Source organism: Aspergillus karnatakaensis (assembly GCF_047715665.1).
Source record: "Aspergillus karnatakaensis strain CBS 102800 unplaced genomic scaffold BJY04scaffold_1, whole genome shotgun sequence".
In the NCBI taxonomy this organism is placed as follows: domain Eukaryota; kingdom Fungi; phylum Ascomycota; class Eurotiomycetes; order Eurotiales; family Aspergillaceae; genus Aspergillus; species Aspergillus karnatakaensis.
In genome coordinates, this window is record NW_027395713.1 from 28,187 (window position 1) to 44,546 (window position 16,360).

General features: G+C 52.3%; 9 protein-coding genes across 9 annotated transcripts in view; 6 read left to right on the forward strand and 3 right to left on the reverse strand.

The window, feature by feature from the left end:
* BJY04DRAFT_61 (phosphoglycerate dehydrogenase) overlaps positions 1 to 52 on the reverse strand; it is a 1,238-nt gene extending 1,186 nt beyond the window's left edge. The window contains exon 1 of the mRNA XM_073720724.1: positions 1 to 52. The gene's annotated coding sequence lies outside the window, so the exon portion shown is untranslated.
* A 565-nt stretch (positions 53 to 617) lies between these two features.
* BJY04DRAFT_225358 (uncharacterized protein) lies at positions 618 to 1,920 on the forward strand (the record flags this gene model as incomplete). The annotated part of the gene is made up of 1 exon (XM_073718196.1): positions 618 to 1,920. The coding sequence occupies exon 1, from the start codon at positions 1,042 to 1,044 to the stop codon at positions 1,918 to 1,920; it is 879 nt and encodes a 292-aa protein (XP_073577031.1). The 5' UTR covers positions 618 to 1,041.
* Positions 1,582 to 3,165, forward strand: BJY04DRAFT_175397 (male sterility protein-domain-containing protein). The gene has a single exon (XM_073709318.1). It carries the CDS (start codon positions 2,005 to 2,007, stop codon positions 2,737 to 2,739), a length of 735 nt encoding a protein of 244 aa, XP_073577032.1. The 5' UTR covers positions 1,582 to 2,004; the 3' UTR covers positions 2,740 to 3,165.
* A 789-nt stretch (positions 3,166 to 3,954) lies between these two features.
* Positions 3,955 to 5,290, reverse strand: BJY04DRAFT_204271 (kinase-like protein; the record flags this gene model as incomplete). Its single annotated transcript, XM_073713468.1, has 3 exons — positions 3,955 to 4,721; positions 4,792 to 4,831; positions 4,865 to 5,290. The coding sequence occupies 3 exons, from the start codon at positions 5,288 to 5,290 to the stop codon at positions 3,955 to 3,957; spliced, it is 1,233 nt and encodes a 410-aa protein (XP_073577033.1).
* Positions 5,291 to 5,565: 275 nt separating this feature from the next.
* BJY04DRAFT_175400 (uncharacterized protein) lies at positions 5,566 to 6,481 on the forward strand. Its single transcript, XM_073709319.1, has one exon. It carries the CDS (start codon positions 5,579 to 5,581, stop codon positions 5,846 to 5,848), a length of 270 nt encoding a protein of 89 aa, XP_073577034.1. The 5' UTR covers positions 5,566 to 5,578; the 3' UTR covers positions 5,849 to 6,481.
* A 1,233-nt stretch (positions 6,482 to 7,714) lies between these two features.
* BJY04DRAFT_175402 (uncharacterized protein) lies at positions 7,715 to 8,608 on the reverse strand. Its single transcript, XM_073709320.1, has 3 exons — positions 8,379 to 8,608; positions 8,181 to 8,314; positions 7,715 to 8,109 (listed from the first exon to the last, which is right to left on the reverse strand). The coding sequence occupies exons 1-3, from the start codon at positions 8,460 to 8,462 to the stop codon at positions 7,944 to 7,946; spliced, it is 384 nt and encodes a 127-aa protein (XP_073577035.1). The 5' UTR covers positions 8,463 to 8,608; the 3' UTR covers positions 7,715 to 7,943.
* BJY04DRAFT_175405 (uncharacterized protein) lies at positions 8,596 to 10,470 on the forward strand. The gene is made up of 5 exons (XM_073709321.1): positions 8,596 to 8,968; positions 9,020 to 9,401; positions 9,452 to 9,607; positions 9,658 to 9,816; positions 9,875 to 10,470. Exons 1-5 carry the CDS (start codon positions 8,926 to 8,928, stop codon positions 10,113 to 10,115), a joined length of 981 nt encoding a protein of 326 aa, XP_073577036.1. The 5' UTR covers positions 8,596 to 8,925; the 3' UTR covers positions 10,116 to 10,470.
* Positions 10,471 to 10,925: 455 nt separating this feature from the next.
* BJY04DRAFT_212268 (glycoside hydrolase superfamily) lies at positions 10,926 to 13,607 on the forward strand (the record flags this gene model as incomplete). Its single annotated transcript, XM_073714531.1, has 1 exon — positions 10,926 to 13,607. One exon carries the CDS (start codon positions 10,926 to 10,928, stop codon positions 13,605 to 13,607), a length of 2,682 nt encoding a protein of 893 aa, XP_073577037.1.
* A 617-nt stretch (positions 13,608 to 14,224) lies between these two features.
* Positions 14,225 to 16,336, forward strand: BJY04DRAFT_225367 (GMC family oxidoreductase; the record flags this gene model as incomplete). The annotated part of the gene is made up of 5 exons (XM_073718197.1): positions 14,225 to 14,402; positions 14,443 to 14,494; positions 14,541 to 14,802; positions 14,857 to 14,983; positions 15,032 to 16,336. 5 exons carry the CDS (start codon positions 14,225 to 14,227, stop codon positions 16,279 to 16,281), a joined length of 1,869 nt encoding a protein of 622 aa, XP_073577038.1. The 3' UTR covers positions 16,282 to 16,336.
* Between the last annotated feature and the right edge of the window lie 24 nt (positions 16,337 to 16,360).

The following is a 16,360-nucleotide window of genomic DNA, read 5'->3' on the forward strand; positions in this document are numbered from 1 at the left end:
GTGAAGATGTGAAGATGTGAAGATGTGAAGATGTGAAGATTTGAAGCTGGAGACGGTCGCGGGGTTCTCCACATCTTCTCGGAGGAATGCCGACCGAAAGGAGTTAACTAACTAGGTATAGCTAAAGCCTTGACATCGCAAGGCCACTTATATCCTCAGCCGAACCCTTTTGCCGCCCGGTGGAACGACGGTATCCTCTTGCGGCCAGGCAGTCTCGCAGGTCAAAGGCGAGGCCATCGTTGGTAAGGATAGAGACACTCATCTGGTGGGAATCACGGATTTGTGGTCTATGGCAAGCTACGTTGTAGGTGTACATACCTTGTCTCCCTCTGGCCTGTTCAGTATAGTTACCGCCGCTCGAATACTGGCACTGTCGGCAACGTCGGGCCAGTGGAGTATATCAGGCTGCGCGCGTAGTTGCAGAGGAACTCCTTTACCAGCAGGGGACCAAGAACAACGCCTGTTTGTTTGATGATTAAAGACTTGCTTCTGAGAAATGCGCTTTTGGAGCGCGGCTGTCAGAGACGCCTGGAGGGAAGAGGGCAGCTGCATTTGGAATGTAATCCGACTCGATGATCCACGTGCTGGGATATTGCTATTGCGTAGGGCCTGTAACTAGATATAAGAAATGGCCCCAGAACAGCAGATCATGTCCCTTGTTCCCTTTTCCCTGTGCCAAAATCACAGCAAGCGCCCAATCCGGGGATCTCAACTACTGGATCGTAGTGCACAATGCACTCTGCTTTCGCCGAAGCTGCATGTGGTTCAACGTTGCCTGTTAGAATGTGATTGTGCATCAACGCCGACTGTGGGATTGGATTGCGTAGAATTGCCCACCGAATGTCTGCTTCCCACGGCACCCTTACGGCGTTGCTCAGAAGGGGTATTGTCAGGGAGCAGGGCTTTTTGCAGTTTTCGGTGGGGGCATTCGGTGATGTATGGTCTCACCTACCTATACCATCAACCCAGGGCTAGTAGAGACGGTTGTCAAATGTATATATCAGACTTTGTATTAAAATCCTCAACCCAACGTTCCTACCAATGGAGAGGATCATCCGCCAGCACGCAGTTGATGATGTGCGAAAACTCCTATATGTGGAACTGCTGGCCATTTCGTCTCGTCTTCAACGGGCAGTCCGCACAAAACATCTCATCTCCCGAGATGAACCGATAGGGATCGTCACCACCCATGGCCTCAATCAGGTTGCCCAAGTGGCCGTGCGATTCGCCAATGCTACCTGCGTACCACTTGATAGGGACCTGCTTCGAGATGTTGGAGTGAATCTGGTGATTGTGGACGCGGGCACCGCACCCAAGTTGACTGCTTTCGACACCGTGTGCATTGACGATATCAGCACCAATGATCCAGATGAAGAACCATCGCATCAGCAACGTGACAGTCCCAAGTCCCCTATTGCAGGGACCTGTGAGGCCCGGTCGCCCATACTCTTCACTTCGGGGTCAACAGGAACCCCCAAACCGGTGCAACTCACTGAGGTCGGGCTGATTCGCCTCGCCACCCGAACCTGCATCACCCCACTACAAAAGACTGACCGCGTCGCCGCGTTGAATAGCCCGGGGTTTGATCTCAGCCTGTTTGGGATGTGGGTTACTCTTCTGTCAGGAGCGACAATCGTTGCGATCCCGAAACAGATTTCATCAGACCCAGGAGCTCTCCGTTCTTTCCTGTCTTTCCTGCACGAGGAGAGTATCACTTGTATGATTATGCCTACAGCACTGTTCAATATAGTGGCGAGAGTCGACCCCGACTCGTTGGCCGGACTGCGCCATGTTCTTGTTGCGGGCGAGGCGGCGAATCCCAAGGCGATGCGTGCGGTGCTGGAAGCTGCACAAGCAAATAAACACGGGATGCCGCTGCGATTGTGGAAGGCGTACGGTCAAACCGAAGGCACTGTATAGGGTTTCACCCTCCTCCCGGACTGGGAAGCTGACGGGAATGGCAGAGTGTTCCTTACGGGCGCGACAGGTTTCGTCGGCGCCTTTATGCTCCATTATCTCCTACAACATCCAGGGGTAAAGCAAGTGACATGCCTTGTTCGCAGGAAAGGTGTTGAATCACGGGCCCGTCGACTCCAGAAGGCCATGGAGCGCTATGATATCTGTCCAGCCGATTTCGAATTGCTGCAAAAAATTAGTGTTCCAGAAGGCGACATTCGCAACGAGTATCTCGCTCTTGGGGAGACGATATTCTTTGACTTAGCCCAGCGAAAGAACATTATTTTTTATGTTGCCGCAAAAGTCAACTTTGCAGAAACCTACCAGCAGCACTATCATGATAATATCCTGGGCACGAAACATGTGCTCAGGCTCGCCACTATTTCCAGTACATGTCCAGCATTGACGTCTGGGGTCCCACGGGGATATTCCTCGGCACACAGCAAGTCCTCGAGAACAAATCACTACTCTCACAGGTCAAGGCCCTACGATATGATCTCAGATACGGGCAGAGTCAGTAGACGGCCGAAGTCATGGTACGGAGAATGCAAGAACGGGGGCTTCCTGTGGCGGCATAGTCAGACGGGCGCATGGAATCCGGCTGACTTTATCGGGCGATGGCTAGTGGGATGCATTCAGATGGGGGTCTTTCCTCGCATCAAAGCCATGCGTTTTGAGTACTCAACAATGGACTTCGTATGCCAGGCAGTCTTGCACATCGCCTCCAAGCAGGAAAGCTTTGGGCGCGCGTATGACCTGGTTGCCAGTAATCAGTCTCAATAACTCACAGTCGAGCAGACGGGCGAGTTGCTTGAGAAGGCTGGCTTTCCTGCAACGACGCTCGCGTACAAAGAGTGGGTAGAGGAGGTCAAGGAGTGGCAGACGCCTGATAATCCATTGGCGGCATTGGTGCCCATGTTCCAGGGAACGGTCCTGGGTGATGTGACGCGCTGGGAAGCTGCCCAGCTTTCACCGAGGTATGATCCGTCCAACACTGTGCGTGCGTTGGAAGGCTCGGCGATTGAGTATATTCCATTCTCGCCAGAGGTTCTGCATCAGACTTTGCGATTCTGGAGGACCAAGGGCTTCTTGCAGTGGGGAAGGACTTAGGCGCTGTAAGCCAAGTCATGACTGTTGCCACTAGATATATCTCTTTAAGCTTCGAGTTGCCAGCTAATGCACTGACAACCCGGCTCTAAGCAACAGCACTATCATTGCGGTGACCACATGTAGCTACGTAATAGTGTAGCAAGAGGTGAAGCCAAAGGAACACTTGAACATATAAAGTCGTAAGTACTGCCCCGCCAACAAGAAAAGGCTTCTCGCTACGTCGAGCAGCGGGTTCATAGCCTGGAACAGGCAGAAAGGACGCCGACCGTTGATCCCAATGTGCTCGCGAACAATGTCGACGGAGACAGCGCTCACGGTCGCCCTGGGCTTGGCTAGATTAATGCCAGCGTTGATACATATCGTGTTGATATGGGTGATACCAAGGTCAGAGGACTAGGCACAGCGATAGTCGTAGTACCTGCACGGGTGAGCAACGGCTCTATGAGAGCATGTCCAATATCGCCACCGGAACCAGTGATCAGAGAGATACGAGAACAGATAGTGAGGCCTTGATTCTGGGTGTCTGGCGCGCTGTGTGCTCTTGGGACAACTCCTAATAAAGATCTACGACACAAAGAACCGTGCCTTGTAAACACTGCTGACCGCAGATGTAGCTCCCAAATCGAAGATAGATCATCGGAAATGCGTAAAGAGGGACAGCATGGATACAATAAAGGGTTACGCATGGGACAGACAGGCTCCTTAAGAGTCACCTCAACGCTCGCTGCCTCAATGTTCTTTCACGCTACACCCTCCATTCTTTACACCACAGTGACAGGTCTGTCTAGCATTGTCAAGAGTAGGGATTGACATTGTCTGCGAGCTCTGCTGGCTATGGAAAGTGTCCTGGATGATCTGATACAGGTGAGAATGAAGAATGCACTACAACTACGCTTTGCTCTGCTCGTAATCGGGCAATGCCCATTTGACCATCCATTCCGACTGTAGCACCTGTTCAGCTGTCGGTCGCTCCTCCGGCCGGAAAGACAGCATATGTCGTATCAAATTCAGGAAGGCTGTCGTCTCGTTTTCCCCGATCTCGTGTCCAAACTTCCGTCTCCACTTCTGCACACCATCCTCGAAGGATTCCTGGAGCGGAAGCCATTGATTCATCTTATGTGACTCCCTGACCTGTCCATTCTCATCGTAGAATCGCGGCCGTCCTTCCCAGCGCTGCCACCACTCCGAGGGCATAGGTCCAAGAACATCAAACTGCTGAGCTATGATCTCGTCCTCGGGCACGACTTCCGTGCTAAAAATAGCTTTCATTCCGACAATCTCCCAGATTGCCGTGGCCAGACTCCAGACGTCCGAGGGATATTCGAGGGGCGTTTGCGGCTCGAATTTGGCTTCTGGCGCCCGGAAGGCGGGTGGTGTATGGCAATCTTGTCCAAGGCGATCTTTTGAAGCGGCTGAAAACGCTTCGCCAAAGTCACTCAGCAGCAGGTGCGCGTCGGATAATGACAGCTGATCCGCATATGTTCCTAACCATAGCGGCACAACGGCCTCGGCTGGGACATTGGCGGGTAATGGTTGTCCATCGCACCAAGTGACCAGGATCGTCTCGGGTTTGCCGTACTTTTCATAAAGTTCTTTGATGGAAAGGTCGTAAAAGCTTGATGGGAGCTTAATCAGAATGTTATCTAAGTGGATATCTATATTAGTGAGTTGCAAGCGTCAGCCTGGTAGTATTGGGCATGTAAGTGCCGTGATCGCATGGCATACCTCCGTGACCATAGCCCTGAGAGTGTGTATAAGCAACGGCCTGTGCGAGTTGTTATGACAGAGCCCGCGCTACCTCGAGTGGGAAAAGACGGCTAAACGAGATGTCCCTGAGGTTGCCTTGTGCGGGGGTTACCGTGTAGCATGCATGTCTTCCATTGGGACCTTGCACTTCGAACTCATCCAGGACAACAGGTAGTAAACTACGTACTGGATGCGAAGGTGGGATTAACGGGGAAGGGGCCGACAAAGCCTTAAGAACTTGGGTCTCACGCGGAAGCGAGTGTGCTGTATTGACCTTGACTGCAACATACCGCTTAAGATGGGTATCGAGGGCAAGCCAAACTGTGGAGTAACCCCCTGGGCCCAATTTGTCTGCGATCTGGTACCTATCATTCAGCACGTCACCAATACTAATGGGATGATAGCCCCCGGGTTGATCTCCTTGGAGGGACTCTACACCCCGGACCCAATTGTATTCGATGCGACTGTTCTCGGCCATTGTGGAGCCCCGTCGCCCGAGGTGTCTTACTACGGGCAGTGGATGGCGAATGAGACATTGGAAACTTGTTTTCGGCAATCTCCCAAATGACCGTGCACTGAGTCCAGTCATGGTGGGTTGGCGTGGTTGGTCCAAGATATGTCTAGCAGCGCCCACCAAATAAACAGAAAGACAAGTGAAACGTGGCCAGATTACGGTAGTCATTTCGTACTTATGCATCCTGTTGATCTCTCGCGCACTCCCGTCTCCCAGCAGCCCAACTGGCTTCGTCAATATCGAATCCTTATCATGCTTTGTATTTGTAGGCCTGATGAGTGTCAGCCAGCTGCAGTACCAATCACATCTTTTCTTTCTTGGCTTCTCTGCGCTCTGCAGCCTCCCACAGACCAGTCAGTGCATCCATGGCCGTGGTCATCTGTTTACGGTAGAAGCCAACGAGGGTGTGCAAGGGACGCTGGTGGGATGGAGGACAACTCTCACCCTCTTACGCCTATACTGAGTCTTGCTGTGGCTGATTCCTGCCTCTCAACTTTCAAGGCGACCAGGCCCCCCAGCTGAACGACACATTTAATGATGTTGACAGTAATTTAGTGCCAGCTGCTAAGGCCTCCTGCCAATTTGTTCTATTCCCGGCCATAATGGGCCCGGGCCTGGGAGAATATATATATGCTTCTTGGTGCCAACTTCAACGTACGGTCATACTCATACACCAAACTCATCTAGTGTGAGAAACATGGCCAAACGCTTCAGACTCCGACGGCTCTTTCGTTTCAGTTATACCACCCTTCTTTCCATGATGGTCGCGAGCGCTCTTGCTTGAACCAGCTATAATCGGTCACCAACACCAACCCACCCCCTTGGAATCCTCTATATATCATGACAAACCCATCCTACCGTCCAATGACTGTTATACATGTCATATCTGTGATGACAGCTCTCGCTACCAATCAGCCTACGACGACTGGCCTTTCCTTTGACCCCCCGCATGGCACCACTCTTACTCGTGTCGACCTTGAAGTGGAATTGTGGCGAGGCGTTGTGAATATACACGAAGTAACAGACACTTCAATGGGTTTGCGACGGACGGTTCCTCGCTCATGGCAGGTGGCTCAACCAGGGTTCAAGGATTATACCGGCCTTTTCACCAACTTTTCGGCTGGCTTGGAGGCATCTCAACGGCGGGAATGCGACAATCGAAAAATGTAACTCTGGTCTTCGGTGGCACAGAACGCTACTGTCAAGTGGGAGACACGTCTGTCAGCACAGGGCAGATGGTAATTGGGCACAGAGGGTGTGGTCTTTATGTTCTTGGGTATTTGGATGACTATCTTGTTGTCGAGGGAATATAACCAGACGTATAGACGCTGAAGCGGCCTTTCCATTGCCAAGTGAACCTTGTATTTCCACTTGGAAAGTTATATCACTGTACTCTACTTTATGCGACAGGAAATAGACTTTGCACCCCTTCTACCAAGGTTACTTGAAGGGCCATGGCAGGGCAGCTCAACAGCACCCCTCGTACCCTGTCGAGTCTCCCGTTATACCTTAACGTACCTCTTTACATTATTCGTGCTGGCAGAGACCACCCCCCGGTAGTAGTAGGCCTTGCCAAAAGCCCGTGTAGTTCGTCAAGAGTTTCTGGTCTTGTCCTCCAGATTAGCCAAGTCACTCCGATACCCACTGTATCCTTTGTCAATCTAGATGTTGGCGCGAGACAACATCATGAACGTGACATGTACATGGCACCATCGTTGGGCACAGCCAGATCCGCATTCTTGAGTTCTCAAAGGCAGCAGACAGAGCTCGCTCCGCATAAAAGTTAGGCACATGATGGGTAATTCCAGTCTACCACATACTCCTGTACCGAGAGGTCACCTGTTGAAGGATTATGGCGAGATCCCTGCTTCGGGACCACTTGATATGCCAACTAAGGCAGAGTCTGCCCTCGGCATATTGGTGCTGGTGCTCTAAATACGAAGGTGGTGGGACTTTACATTATCCATCACTTTTGGCTCAAGTTCATAATGGCATGCCTGGGGTATATCATATTGCTTCCCTTTGGTTTAAATGGACCAGTGACCTCCGAGTGCATACCCAGTGGCACGAGAACATAAGTGTGCGGCAATCAGCATCGACCATGTCATCCTTGAGGTGATTCGGGATTGACGGAACGTTGTTCCCCATCTGATCTTCAGCTCTAGGCCAAATTGTAATTCTAATCGACAGACGTGTTGGAATTCTTTATTCCGGTGGCATAGCTCTCACTGACATTTAAGCCTTTTCAAGGATGCCAACCGGGCATGTGAGCAAGTTCATAGTAGAACAGACGAGCGTTTACGAAATGATCGGTATAGGGCCTTATGCCTGCCTTTTACTCCGTGCGTTCGGACCCTTCCCAACATCTCTAGACATTAATATCTGGTGGCACACGTACGACACCGAGCCACGTCATATTCGCGTTGTGAACTTGATCAACTCTTCTTCCTTATTTTTGTTCACCCCGCTTGTCTGCTTCCTGCGTGTCAAATGACTACTTTATCCTTGTGACTGATCTCGTATCAACATGAGTCAACTTGACGCTAAACTACTTGACATTCCACCAATTCAGAGCTGCGTCGCGGATAGACGCAAAACACAATTTTCAAAAGCAAGCTCAAACAAAGTGCAGGCCTGGCATATTCAATATTGCAGATATGTCTCTGCGCAAACAACAACCTTGTAATCCCACGTCTCTCTGTGATCTACAGGTCTTCCTTCGGGGCTGGAACACAGACACTTCCCAGACGCAGTCCAAGTCTCTTGGGCTCCGCCTCTGGCTTCTGAGATCACACCCATAGTTAACTCTTGAGCCCCCTTCTGGGTATTGAGAGAATGTTTTCCCCTCACTTACTTCAGTGTATGCGCGACCTCCCTGGGTCTGTGGTCAAGATTAGCATCGCTCCGCTTCCTCGAAGACCCCCATAGAGAAGGGGGACAGTTGCAGATGTCAAGAAAATTTCCATCATCGTCAAAGGCCCTATATAACTATGGACGATTGTTTCAATACTGGCCTGCAATTGTGAGGGGACAAGGGTAGAGGAGTACTTACACTTCCTATACCAGCGCAGGTTGGAAGTTGGGCCTGGACTGCAGTATAGCACAGCGGGAGTATAAGGAGATAGAGTGACAACATTGTGAGTCAAGATTATAGGAAGAATATGTTGACCGGTGGGAAGATTCGGATGACAGAACAAGAAGGAATAGAGGGAAGTGGGTTGCTTTATAAAGCTGGGTTACAGGCTACGTACATCACGAGCACGAGCTGGACTACGGCCAGGCTGATATACAATCTTATGTGCATTGGGAGGGGCATTCTCGTGAAACGGCCAATATACTTGCACAACCCACCTAGTTACCCACTGTCGATTCACCTCGCGTGCCAACAAATTAGAGCTCTTGGGCGCCATGACATTTTCCTAAATTAGCGCTTGGTGCTCGATACCTAGGTAGTTTAATACCGTTAGCATGTGCTTCTGTCGACTACTCCGGTTGGTAGTCCCTACGCGCCAGCCAAGAGTCAGTCCATGCAACGATGACAGGGACAGGAGTTCAAAAGGCGCCCAACGCCCGCTCCATTATCACGATCCTTATGCGCGATGAAGTACCCTATTCTTAGTCTTGCCGGTGTGCTCATTCGAAGTATGACCCTCTGTCGTTAATTGTACCACCAGGCCTGTTAACCTTCTTCAGGCGCGTTGGCGCGAGACTGCATCCTCCCTGAGCCAACGACCACCATCTACAGCCATGAAGGCCTCGGCGTCTTGCAAGAATGCACATCCATTACGGGGAATCTAGTTGTTGATCCGTCTTTTACCACCCACTTTGTTCTCGAAAATCTCACCATTTTGAACGGGAGTATCACAGTTGCGGACATATACTATACCATGGTCGCGATCAGGCTGCCTAATCTCGTCAGCGCGGGCGCCCTCATCCTCCACGAGATTATAGATGTCGAGCTCCCCCGGCTCGACCACATCGGCGACCTCCTGCTGGACTCGTTCTTACCGAATAACCTTGATCTTGGTGCTTTGACGGATGCTAATAACATATGGATCTATGGCGGTTGGGCCAGGTGAGATACGAGATGGATGTGACTGCTGGAAAGATGCTTATGATTGGTAGCGTTAATTTGAACAACCTGACTACCGTGCATAAAGAGCTAGCCTTCAAGTTCGCGAAGACGCGTCATACGCTCGGAAGAATGCCCCCTTGGCTCGTAGTTGACCTTCCGGCCCTGAAGACAACAGCTCAATTCACAGTCGAGGGGAGGATCTGGAGGTGCACCCCTTCGGCCATCATGATCTGTCGCCATGCTAAAGCAATCAAAGGGTATCGGCGCCCGAGCTCGAAGTGGCGGGCGACATGGGCATGCATGACCTCAATTATACCACGGGCATCCGTTTCAACATCAACAACCCCATCGAGCTCGAATTCCCAAAGCTACATTCCATCGGTCGGCAGACGCAGGTCTTTGGAATGGTCTCGCGGTACGTGGCTGCGCCCTTGCCATCGCTCTCTTATCTAACTCGTCTTTCGTACCGGCAGGATAAGTCTCCCAGCCCTGGGCGAGACCGATTCAGGCCTCCATTTCAATACAGACTCTGCGCTGGAGATCTACTCCACCATCCAAACAGCTCGGTGGGTATGGCTGTGGGGACAAATCAAGAGGTTTGCTATTTCATTGTTTCATTCCGCCCGCTCGTCAGAGCAATCTCTGATGATCCCTCCAGCGTCGAATTCCCCAATATGGTCGGTCTCGGCGATGTCAGCTTTGCAGAGGCGATAAAGCCCTGCAATGAAACACTTGTCAAGATCTGGGAGTCAATCCCTATTCGGTCGAGACCGGGGAATACGGATTGGGATTGGAGATGTTACAGCAGTAACCTCTCAGCACAAGTGGATGATGAGGGCGATGGTGGCAAAGAGAAGACCGTGTCTCCTGCTCATGACCAGCTGGGTTCGAGAGGCAAGACCGAGGATGAGCAGGCGGTTCTCACCGGCTAGACAAAACAGTATGGCAGCAGGTTGAGGTGTCTAGGATTGAGTAATCTTGCTACTCATCCCTAGGCATCTCGGTAGCATCCTTGCGTCAATGTACGTCCGACAAGAGAGAGCAGAGTGTAAGATGATCAATTTCGTGCTGCGATAATCTTTCACGAGCGCGTTCAAATATAGTAGAGACTTGTGCTATACAAGCGCGTCGTACGAGTACCTTGGGCTAAGATGCGTATTGGCGTCTCACTGCCTACTCACTCTCCGGCCGTGCTTCTTCCGCAAATCGGTGCGGGGATGAAGGTACCGTGTTTCTGGGCATTGTCTACTCCAACCTCCAGGGAGGGGTTTCGGGTAAATGCAGTGAGTAGCCAGGGTCTCGCAAAGCGCGATTGGGCAATATCATGCCGGGGGATCGACAAACAGCCGGCAGCGGGTCACTATTCGCGGAAGAAATCCAAATTAGCACAGTATGCTGGATAATCCTGGCCATTACGTATTGGTTCGCAACCTCGCACGCACCGGGTAAACACGCATAAAGGGCCAGCAGATCCCCCCGGGGTTTCTCCTGGAAGGCCGACCCAAGACACTGTACATCATCAAAATGAGGCTTCTGCCAGGTCCATGGGGGTTGTTGCTTGGCCTACCTCTCCTACCTACAGCGTATGCTACTCCAGCCGTACGACAGCCGGGAGGTGTGCGCGTACGAGAGACCCTAAACACGAACTGGCGTTTCTGGCATTCAAAGGAGATTCCAGATGGTGTTGTTTATGACTATCGCCCTGACGCGAATGACACAAACCTAGTGGTGCTGAAGCCGTGGGTTCTTCCGTCTGGCAATTCCTACATTGACGAGGCAACCGATCATCATGAGCGACCTTCGGAGGAACCAAACATTGATGTACCCTACGTTCAACAGGATTTCGACGACAGTCAGTGGGAGGATGTTCGCCTACCGCATGATTGGGCGATCAAAGGGCCCTTCTACACGGGAGAGGGTCCAAATATCTCCTCCGGAATGGGTCGGCTGCCTGTCCAGGGTGTCGGATGGTACCGTCGAAAGCTTACCGTCTCTAGGGATGACCTTAAGAGATCAATTTTCCTGGAAGTCGACGGCGCCATGTCATACCCAATAGTCTGGCTGAATGGCCACTTGGTTGGTGGCTGGCCGTACGGATACAACTCTTTCCAGCTAGATCTCACCCCCCATCTGAAGCATGGAAAGGATAATCAGCTGGCAATTCGAGTCGAAAATCCTTCCGGGGTATCTTCGAGATGGTACCCTGGCGCTGGAATCTACCGCAATGTGTGGCTGACGAAGCTTGATCGTACACATGTGGCGCACTGGGGTACCAATATTGTGTCCAGAGATGTCTCAACCCGCCAGGCGACCGTCGATATTGAAGTGCAGCTGGAGAACAAAGACAACCGAGAGCAGGAGGTTACAGTTGAGACTGAAATCTTTGAGCTTGGGCATGGGCATGGAGCAAAGGGCCGCAGGGTCGCTCAACTACCTCGCAAGGCCGTGGATATACCGGCTGACAGTAGGAAATCTGTCACTGGCACGACGACAGTAAGGCGCCCCCGGCTGTGGGGACCACCACCAAGCCAAATCCCGAACCTTTACCTTGCCGTGACCCGAGTCTACAGCGGACGACAGTTGTTCGATTCCTACGAGACAAAATTCGGTATCCGGACGCTTGACTTCGACCCCAACCATGGTTTATCCGTCAATGGTGCTCCACTGCGCATCCAAGGGGTCAATCAGCACCATGATCTTGGGGCGTTGGGTGCTGCCTTCAATGTTCGTGCAGCGAGGCGACAGTTGGATCTCTTACGAGAGCTGGGTGTCAACGCCGTTAGAATGGCACACAACCCCCCTGCACCTGAGCTTCTAGACCTAACAGATGAACTGGGATTCTTGGTCATTGATGAGATCTTCGATTCCTGGGAGGCGAACAAGACCACGTCGGATTTCCATCTTATCTTCAAGGAATGGCGAGAGGCGGACTTTCGGTCCTTCATACGTCGAGACCGGAATCACCCCTCCATCATTGCCTGGAGCTATGGCAACGAACCTATGGAGCAGCAGCTTTCCGACGCCGATGGTGCCAGGATATCGCGTTACCTTCGCGGCATTGCTGGAGAGGAGGACTCGACTCGCCCGACGACCACCTCGATGAACAGTGCTTGGCCAAATTCCTCCCTCGCCGAAACGATGGATCTCATAAGTCTGAACTACCAAGGCGAAGGTCTGCGATACGGACCGGCCTATGCGCATCTGGTGGGGAACAGACGAGACCCTCAGTATCCGCTATTCCATCAGCAATTCCCCGACAAGCTCATCTTTGGCAGCGAGGTTGCCTGGTCTCTAAGCAGTCGTGGATCGTTTTCCTTTCCTGTCACGAACCAGATCAGCGCTCCAGTAAACGACACGTCGGGCGGCAATTCCACCTCTCTTGAGATCTCGGCGTATGAGCTATACTCTTCAGACCCAGGTTCATCGCCTGATCGAGTATTCCGCACGCAGGATGAGCAGCCATATGTCGCCGGTGGGTTCGTCTGGGCCGGCTGGGACTATCTCGGCGAGCCATATCCGTACGGTAAGTCACGAAGCGCTTATTCTGGAATCATCGACCTTGCGGGCTTCAAAAAGGAGCGATTCTATCTATACCAGGCTCGATGGCGACCCGACTTCCCAATGGCGCACATTGTTCCCCATTGGACCTGGCCGGATCGGGTTGGGCAGATCACGCCGGTCCATGTTTTTACCTCTGGCGATGAAGCCGAGCTGTTCGTGAATCGTAAATCGCAAGGCCGCCTACAGAGAGAGCCGTTGACCTACCGATTCAAATGGGATGACATTGTCTACGAGCCGGGAGAGGTGTCGGTAGTCACCTACAAGAACGGCACCGAGTGGGCGACACATACTGTTCAAACCGCCGGCGACGCATTCGGGCTTCATCTAACCGCTGATCGCAGCAGAATCGCAGCCGATGGTGAGGATCTATCATTCCTTACCCTTGAGGTAATCGATGACAACGGAAATGTGGTTCCTGAAGCCGACAATCTCATCCGGTTCTCTGTTACCGGCCCTGGAGAGATTGTCGCCACGGACAATGGCTTCCAGGCGGACTATACGCCTTTCCCGTCGCACGAGCGCAATGCCTTTAACGGTCTTGCTCTGGCCATTGTAAGGCCGCGTGTCGGCGCATCGGGAAAGTTTACTGTCCGGGCGGAGGGCGACGGACTTGAAGATGCGGAGATTACGCTGGAGGCGCATTGAAAGAGATATCCTTGGAGTTCATCTAGGTTCAGTGAGATGGATATAGCAGGCTAGTTTTTCTGGTCACGATACAAATAGCCTCGGAGCCGTTCATCAATCCAATAGGTGTATAAGTTCTTTTTAGCGCACACTAATAGGTATATGCTCCTACGTCCTAGTAATAAAGAACAATACCTCAGGCTACGCCGGGCAATTTGCGATCAATACCGCGAGTACATAGTGGAGGACGGCTGTATCTGGCGGAAGCCTGGAAGAGAACAATTGAATCTGGATAATGCAGGTACTTGCAATCGCCAATTGGATCGCCAACAGCCGACACAGACGGGTGTTTGCTACTGGAAAGTAGATGGGCCTAGGAGGGCACAGCGATGGGTAGCAGGATCAAGTTGCGGGCCGATGTACCAGCAGCAGCTATGTAAAAACAGGGTCTAGACCTGATGATGAGGGAGCTGAATGTGAGAAGCTACGTTAATAGCCCCTGCAAGGTGTCTCCAAAAAGGGGCATTCGACCGAAAATCACCGAAGCTGAGGCCATTAGCGTGGCGTCCTTAGATGATATAAATGGACTACTACCCCGCACGCTGCCTGTGCAAAACACCCGACGATTGTTGTGCAAGATGGGATCGAAGCTGTTGGCCTTGGGCCTTCTATACCCTGCAATCGTCCAAGGAGTTCCATTCCCTGGTCAAGTCGTTAATAAAGCAGCAGACCTCTTACCCATCTATGATTATGTCGTTGTCGGAGGAGGCCTCAGTGGGCTGGTTGTCGCCAATCGCTTGACAGAGGACCCAGGAAGTACCTGCTCCCATTCCATCCACCAACGTTCCAGCTACAGTCCGTCTAACAGGTCTCGCAGCGACCGTTCTCGTCCTCGAAGCAGGGAACATGTATGTCTCCTTGTGTATTCTCTGCGCAGAACACTAACGGTTTCAGCGACAACTACTCTCCGTCGATCCAGTACCCGCGATATGTGTCCCTAGCGCCGGTCAATCACAGTTGGCCCATCACCTCTCTCCCAGACGCCGAGCTCAACAACCGTACCACTGTAGTCGAGGCTGGTCGGGTTCTTGGTGGGAGTAGTGCCATCAATGGCATGGCCTTTGATCGCGGGGCTCCTGGCGATTATGACCTATGGGCTAAGTTAATCGGCGACGACGGTTGGAGCTGGGAAGAGCTTCTACCCTACTTCAAAAAGGTCTTTTTTTTTCCTCATCAGTCGCAGCGGATGCAAAGCTGATCCGACGTGCAGAGTGAAACGTTCACCCCGCCCAGCGAGGAGCTGCAGCAACAGTTTGGAATCGAGTATGATATGGACGCCCATGGAACTACCGGTCCGCTTCAGTCTTCGTATCCCCCATTCATTACCACGACCCAGAGTAAGCATTCCAGTCTTGTTGTGGGGGGAACACTGCTGATCCCACCAGAGTCGTTCCTCGCGGCGCTGCGTCAACTCGGGATTCCGATCCAGGTTGACGGCACGGCGAATGCCATCGGCGGTTTCTGGAGTCCAAACTCACTTGATCCAGTCACCAGGGAGCGATCCTACGCAAGAACGACCTATCATGAGCTTGGCGAGGGAAGGCGGAACTACCATGTGCTGCTAGAGTCACTGGTAACCAGGCTCACCCCTGATCTATCTGGTGTAGAATACCTCGACTATAACACCGCACTCAATGCTACGCCTTCTGCAGCAAAGCGCCGCACAGTACGAGTGCGGAAAGAGATCATCATGGCCGCCGGTGCGCTCCATACACCAAAAATCCTCCAGCTTTCTGGCATCGGCTCGTCGGGGGTCCTCCGCAGCCTAAATATCAAACAGATCATCGACCTCCCGGGAGTGGGAGAGAACTTCCAAGACCATCCAGCCCTATATGGCTCGGAGGAGTGGACGAAACTGGAAGACCCCACGCAGGTTTTGGCCTATTTCTACTCCAACGCGACATACGATGCCGAACAGGGTGTGCTCTACGAGCTCAATCGCACTGGCCGGTGGACCGCTGCGTGGGAGAATACCCTATCTTTCCTTACCGCGGAACATCTCAACCTCTCAACGACCCTGTTGCAACAAGCACTTCATCAGCCAGCGGATAGGTACCTTCGGCCCGGTCTAGACGCTGCAATCATCAAGGGTTATAAGAAAATTAAGGCGGCGACGCTAGAATTCATGACCGAGGGTAAGATAACGCTGACAGAAAATCTCTGGGGTGGAATCGTCGCCCTGCAGAAGCCGCTCAGTCGGGGCTCGGTCCGTGCAGCATCAACCGACCCGTACGCGGTTCCTTTGATCGACTACCGCGCCTTCAGCAACCCCCTAGACGTGCAGATCTTCACTCATGGTATCCGATTCAACACCGAGCTTCTTCCCACGACGGAGGCGTACAATGAGCTGGGTACGGTTGTGCAGTTTCCGACACCAGGACTGTCCGACGACCAGCTTGCAGCTGTCATCCGATCGTCTGCGTCTCCGACATTTGATCACGCAAGTGGTACCTGTGCCATGTTGAAGCTAGAGGACGGAGGCTGCGTCGATAGCAAGCTGAGATTGTACGGCTCGAGAGGGCGTATTCGGGTTGTGGACGCGTCTATCATGCCTGTTGTTCCATCAGCCCATATCCAAAGCACCGTTTATGCTGTCGCGGAGAAGGCAGCTGATCTCATCAAGGGACGTCGTTAGGATTCACATATCATGCAGTTCTAGGTTTGAGTTTGGGGAGCGAAGGTCCGGGTGGAAAAGAACGGGTATCGTTTCGCAT

Coding starts and splice junctions, on each gene's coding strand:
- BJY04DRAFT_175397 (XM_073709318.1), top strand. CDS start 2,005: ATGCTCCATTATCTCCTACAACATCCAGGGGTAAAGCAAGTGACATGC.
- BJY04DRAFT_175400 (XM_073709319.1), top strand. CDS start 5,579: ATGCTTTGTATTTGTAGGCCTGATGAGTGTCAGCCAGCTGCAGTACCA.
- BJY04DRAFT_175402 (XM_073709320.1), bottom strand. CDS start 8,462: ATGTTGTCACTCTATCTCCTTATACTCCCGCTGTGCTATACTGCAGTC. Junction 8,315..8,378: donor CCTGCGCTGGTATAGGAAGT/GTAAGTACTCCT, acceptor AATCGTCCATAG/TTATATAGGGCCTTTGACGA. Junction 8,110..8,180: donor GAGGTCGCGCATACACTGAA/GTAAGTGAGGGG, acceptor GTGTGATCTCAG/AAGCCAGAGGCGGAGCCCAA.
- BJY04DRAFT_175405 (XM_073709321.1), top strand. CDS start 8,926: ATGAAGTACCCTATTCTTAGTCTTGCCGGTGTGCTCATTCGAA. Junction 8,969..9,019: donor TGCCGGTGTGCTCATTCGAA/GTATGACCCTCT, acceptor AACCTTCTTCAG/GCGCGTTGGCGCGAGACTGC. Junction 9,402..9,451: donor ATCTATGGCGGTTGGGCCAG/GTGAGATACGAG, acceptor TATGATTGGTAG/CGTTAATTTGAACAACCTGA.